Genomic DNA, 6,549 nt, shown 5'->3' on the forward strand with positions numbered 1-6,549 from the left:
GGAATGCGCATTGCTGGTAGCATTATTTATCATGCAATTTAAAATCTGAGAATGAGTGAAATCAGGAAGCATTCAAAATAATTCAGAATTTCACTTTTCATTGATTCCAGATGTATATACTTCAACTGAATTAATCCCAGTGCCTGACTGATGTCTTTGTTGTTTCTTTATGGAAGTTTTGTAGAGTCAATCATAACATGCAAAGTGAATTTATTCAATTCATATTTTACTCAATGATAAGCCATATTCAGCCTGCCTGTCTTCACCAGTTATGCTTATTAAATCAGAAATTACAATGACAAAAATAGTAATATTGACATTTAAACTGTTAACTGAGTAATAACAGCACGTGTCCCAGCCCTCTATAGACCCACAGCTGTTCACACATCAGAGCTCCTCTAACTGTCTGTGACAGGATTTGTATAGAGGAAGGGGCTTTGCATACCTGTCCTGCCTCACTGCTCCACACACTTTAAGACCCCCAGTACTGATCAGTGACTGTCCAGTCCTTTCACAGACACTGACACAGGCAGCATTATGATGATGTCAAACATTCTACTGCTGGTGATGCTGGGACTCCTTGTACAAGGTGAGAAAAATGCACCGGTAGGGCAACAAAATGCATCCATTTTACTTTGAGATTTTTGTTGTAGTTCACATTTCAGTTTGTGTCCTTTCCTTTTTTCCTTTTTTCACACAAGTGGCAGTCATAGCCTAGTCTAACGTACCAGAATTGAGCACATTGTTTGAAAATATTAATATGCATTGACATCCATTTCCATGTTTTGTGTTTCAGAATCAAAGGCAGATAAAGTTCTGACTCAGGATCCAGCAGCTCAGTCTTTTCAGCTGGGAGAGACTGTCTCTATCAGCTGTACAGCCAGTGAGAGCGTTTACAACGATCTCCACTGGTACCTGCAGAAACCTGGTCAGGCTCCTAAACTTCTGATATCTTATGCCACAACTCGCCAGTCTGGGATTCCTGATCGTTTCAGTGGGAGTGGATCTGACACTCAGTACACACTGAAAATCACTGGAGTCCAGGCTGAAGATGCAGGAGATTATTACTGTCAGCAGGGCAATAGCAGACCGCTCACACAGTGATAGAGAGCCGTACAAAAACCTCCCTCAGTCAGACTGCACAGAGACTGCACTGCTGCAGCTGGGACTACTGCAGGTGCTGAGGGGGGAGGCACTGGTCTGGGACAGCAGTACTGCCAACTGGGCTGTAGGGGGCGACAACGAGCTACATCTCTGAATGCACATCTCTCTGTCCTGAAGAGGAGCTGCTCTGTGTCACACACACTGAGCCCATAGCAGAGCTGCAGCTGAGCCACACACACTTCTGTACCACAACATCACAGGCATCACACAGTACATCAGCTCACAAGCAGCAATCATCTCCATTTTGCTCTTGAGTTCAGACTAATGCAGAGGATGTGTACATTCTCCCAGAGCTGGAATGAGTGGGATTTCAAATTAATTAATCCAGAATGGTATTATGAGTTTGTATTCAATACATACACTATAATTCATGTTATTAATGGTGTTTCTGTTCAAGTGGGATATAGGTTTAACCTCGGCTGTGCTGGACTGAATGATAGTATCAGATTTTTACAGTTCTGTTCACTTGTCTTTCATTATTAATTCTGGATTCAGCTTGCTCTTCCATCATACTTACCTCCATTACATTTCCCATAGACAGTATGTGCTTGCATGTCGGCATAAACATTTTTAAAAATATTTTCTTGGACATATTTTCGTGTAGGTGTGCCACACAGTTACTGCTTCTCCTATCTAATATACTTCTCTGCTTGCACCACCAGTGAATACCTTCTGTGGTGACACTGATGAATCAGAAGTTAAAGAATGGACACAACCCACCATTCTCATCAGACTTCTACTAGAAATAATGCAGTATGCAGGCACGTTTGAGAAGTGGAGCTAATTGGATAAAATGTCTCACTTCAGGAAGTTGCTGTTGACAAATGAAGATGACTGAAACCAAAATCAGTGAAGCAATTGAATATATTATAATATAGAATATAATATAATATCTGCAAGTTGTTTTAGCAAGCAAAATGCAGATAGTAAATATGATAAACTTTTGGTTAGAATAAATTTTGTGCTTTAAATATTAATGAAACAAGAACACATTTTTGTTAGTTCATCTTTGTGTTTAAATGTATCCCATAATGTCTTGTTTGTTTCTGTATGGATGGAATACAGCTTTAAGTTCCTCCACACATCTGAAATCGCTAACCTGGGATTCATGCTGACGCAGGTGTGAGGTACAGCCCCCTCCCATTCTCACCTCAGTATAGAAATGAGTCCTCCACCTCCTCTTGTTCAAACATCTGTTTCCGGTGTGGGGGTATTTTGGGCTGAGAAACAGCGAGCTGTGGGTGAGGGGAGTGAAACTCAGATTTGCATACGAGGGGTAGGAGGGGGAGTGAAACTCAGATTTGCATACGCAGGGCAGGGCAGGCTGGTTCTGCTGGTCCCTCAGTGGGACTGACCCAAACTGGGAACAGGGCGCCGCTGTGCCCAGGTGTCTGGGCCGTCCCCAGGGGCTCAGTGTGAGTCGAGCGCACTTCCTGCCGCACAGGACTGCTCTGAGCGCGCTCACACATCACTGCTCCTCTCAGCAGGGCTCCAGAGCTGGGCCTGCCCCTCCCTGACTGATTCTGCATCGCTCACTTCACACACAGCCTCTCAGCACTATGGAGCCCACTATAAACACCTGCATTTATTCAATAAGAAACATCCCAATAAAATAGAGAATCACATTCTGTGTATAATATCAAATGAAGGACTTTAAGAATGTAGTGGACCCATAGCCTTTGCTTAATTATGGTTTTATTGATATGGTCTTTTTATCATTTTATTTGGTTACAGTACTTCTTGTAATTAATTATAATCATATTGACCGTGAAAAGAAAAGTCTGCTTACATTTCTTAGGGGATTCTTTATAAATGTATGTCAACTACACAGTACAGATTCAGGAATAAATATCTATTTGTGATTAAACTACTGACTCTATAAATATTGTTGCTTCTTTGTCAGTTTTCATATTTTTAATACATATTTCTCAATTGCCATTCATTTGAATTATTGTGTGTGTTGTAAAAATATGTTCAGTGGTCTGAGTATAATTCTGATTTCTTCCAAAAATGGGCAGACTTGGTGGAATTCTTGCAGACTTTGCACAAAACCAAGAGGATCATCAGGAGCACCAAAGTCTATTTTTAATAATCACAGCCAGTCAAAACAATATCTGTTCAAAGAATCTTTATTATGTAATAGTTGAGTTCGATCTAACAGCTATCGCCAAAATCACACAAACACAAGTAAGGAGGCGTGCGTGTGCAAGTTTGTTGAGCAGCACAAGCAGAGCACATGTGAGATATTAGCAGTAAAAGCTCAGGCTGGAGGAGGGGATTCACACACAGACTGAGTTCAGTGTGTCAGCAGTAAGGGGCAGAGGGGCTGAGAGCAGAACAGGGTAAAAACAGTGAGATCAGAGGGTGTGAGCTGCCCACCCCCCCAGGCCTACTCAGAACACTGGTCCCTCCTCAGCGTCTGAGAGGGGGTGGACTGGGACCCCTGTGTGGCCTCGCAGGTCAGCGACTCCGCCTTCTTCCAGGCGTCCGCGCTGAGAGTCAGGGAGCTGCTCCAGCTGTACAGGCCGTCCTGCCCCAGGACCCCCGCGCTCCCGGCCACGCCCGAGCTGACGTCGGCACCGTCCACCTTCCAGCGCAGGGCCCAGTCCGAGGGGAAGCCCCGGTTGGCCAGACACACCAGTGTGGCCTTTCCCTGCTGCCTCAGCTCCTCCCGGGAGGGGGGCAGGACTGTGAGGGCGGGGACTGTGTCACCTGGGAGACACGGCAGAGACAGTGAGGTCAGACAGTGGACACGCCCCCTCCCAAGTGTCAATCATTCTGTCCTTGCGATGAGACATGAATGTCGTACAGAAGTTATCACTTGTAACTAATTTGGAGTGTCTACAATATAAAGCACATTGACATTATTAAAGGTTCTGTTTGCATGCATTCCATTATTATCATATCGTGTGACGGTAGTACTTAACAATGATAAAATTCTTCACCACAACCAGAACTGCTTCTAGTGCATTTACTTGCAATTTACTCCACTTTTGCAGCTTGAACTGTCGATCATTTCAGTACGATAGACACAAAAAAATACGCAGAACTTCTTGCAAAAGAATGGATACATAATGATATTTACGCTGAAAACCTACAAAATGAACCACATGTTACGAGGTTCCCGTTGTGTTCCTTCACGTGTATGAACTGAACGCGCACTCCAACAGCAAGAAACAATTTTCATGAAACTTTTACATTAAGTTTTCAAAAGAATTGCACATTTGGTAAATATGTTCATTGCATTGTAAATTCCTCGCTTTTTAAAAATGTTTTTTTATTTTATTAAATCAAACCAATATACTGTAGACTAGAAAATGCTACGACAGCGGACTACAGAACATATGTCTGCAGTGTAACAACATTTTTCATATAATGATGCGATCGTAAATAAAAATTTAAATAAACAAAATCTGAATGAATTAAACGATCGGATTTCATAACCAACACAGACGAGAAAAATTGTACGTAGGCTATGATCCAATTTCATTTTAAAGTGTGAAAAATAATTAACTCTGATTAAATCATTTAAATTTTTTATATTTAGTGTTAGGTGGACAACACTATTTCATTCCACATTTCTGAGAAAGAAAGTCGTTTTGCAGACTGAGCCATAAATTACATTCTCCTACAGAGCCGCCGTGATCCCGCCGACGGCAAGGGAGCCAATGCAATTTAATTTAGTTCACCTCGAGCGCAAAATAGCAAAGTTCTTGCATTACGGCCATCTAAACATCACTACGATAAAGACAGACCGTCTGTAGTAAAATGGGCTAGAATAAAAAAGTATTTGAAATCATTTGACAATATAACTATAACATATCTGTTTTAAATTCACGATTCTCCAGAATTACACATTTGATTCACGACATCGAACGTCGGAAAATTACAGCATATTAAAAAAAGAAGGCAAAAACATCGACAGTGGGGGATGTGGAAGAGAATTACTTACGTCCAACTGACAGTTTTGTGCCGCCACCGAAAGTGTACCACAGTGATACAGACTCATTCACCCGCCGTACAAAAACCTCTCACTCAAGAGACACAGCCGTCCGTTGGTTTTTCCATTCTTTACGATTTCACGCATCTTTTAAAATGTATCAACGATTCGCTTGTAAAACACTTTGTTCCATGTACTTCTATTTGTATGTATCCGACGCAAATGTATCGTGCTCTTTTGAACTTTTCAAATGCATATCTTTTATTTCTAGTTCAACTTCAACAACTGATTCAGCCGGCAGAAAAGAGAATGTGGAACGTAAAATGCAAAAAACCCGCAGAAACTTAATGTAAAATGAATGTATCAAAACAGATCGAATCTTCTAATATTTTTGCGGAAAATGTTGAAAAGCCTTGTTTGTATAGCCACTTACTGCCGACTTCCAGTTTGGTCCCGCCACCGAAAGTCCACCACAGTGATTCAGTCTGATTAACCGGCTGGACAAAAACCTGCCTGTTGTGCACACTGCTGACCCGTCAGACATGTGTAGCGCTAGGAGGTCCCCTGCTGGAGAATCGTGGAACGACAATTAAGATGGTGTTTGTTAAGATTATCAACGCAAATCGTTATGGTGTCAGAGTCATCAATATTAAATATATTTCAAAACACTTTCTATGACAAATGCTCTCCGATTCGTAGGAAATGATAAATGATGTGACGGTGACAGGTGTAGTAGCGCGAGATGAGCAGAGGAGCGCTCTTCACCTCCTCCTTTGGAAAGCGTCATAGTTTCCTGCTATTGTCGAATCCCAGAGGAATTCAATTCCATGGACAGCCATACAGGTAATCATTCAACCTTTTTTAATTTGTATTTTTCTTAGTCTTGCTCAGACCTTATTTTGAACACAACTTGAACGGAAAGCATTCTTGATACGATGGCCACTTTAACTGAATTTATAGTTTAGTCTTGATCAGTGCCGTTTCTACCCCAGGGATAATAACACTGATATGAAAGTGTAAGTTTCAATCCTGGGTCACTGGAGGATCACAGTCTGTTAAAGTAATCAATACATTCTTTGTGTATTCCTTGACTCCTTGTGTGTTGGAAATATATATAGTGGCTAACTTCATTTTCTTTGTTTATTTCCCCCTGGGGATCCTTCCCCTCACTTGCCCTGAGTTCACAGATCAATTCAGCTTTGTTTCCTCGCCCTGAGTTCAAGTGATTGCTGGATCCCTGTCCCTCACTCCATAGTCATGGACCGCTGCAGATTCACTCCTCCCCAAGCCAAGCCTCAACATAGCCTGGATCTCCAGATGTGTCACCTGGACCCTCAAAACTGCACTTCACTGAACTAGACAATTTGGACTTCAGTTAATCCTGTTTTTTCTTTTTAAATCTGTGAGGTGGTTTCCAGGTGTCTTCAGATGTAGTGAAGAGTTTG

General features: G+C 41.9%; 1 gene segment (V, D, J or C); it reads right to left on the minus strand.

Annotated features, from left to right (window-relative positions):
• Positions 1-3,275: 3,275 nt before the first annotated feature.
• On the minus strand, positions 3,276-5,891 carry LOC118221703. The segment is given in 3 exon segments: positions 3,276-3,876; positions 5,117-5,194; positions 5,870-5,891. Coding segments are annotated over 3 exon segments (423 nt in total).
• Positions 5,892-6,549: the final 658 nt, after the last annotated feature.

Source organism: Anguilla anguilla, chromosome 2 (genome assembly GCF_013347855.1).
Source record: "Anguilla anguilla isolate fAngAng1 chromosome 2, fAngAng1.pri, whole genome shotgun sequence".
NCBI lineage: Eukaryota > Metazoa > Chordata > Actinopteri > Anguilliformes > Anguillidae > Anguilla > Anguilla anguilla.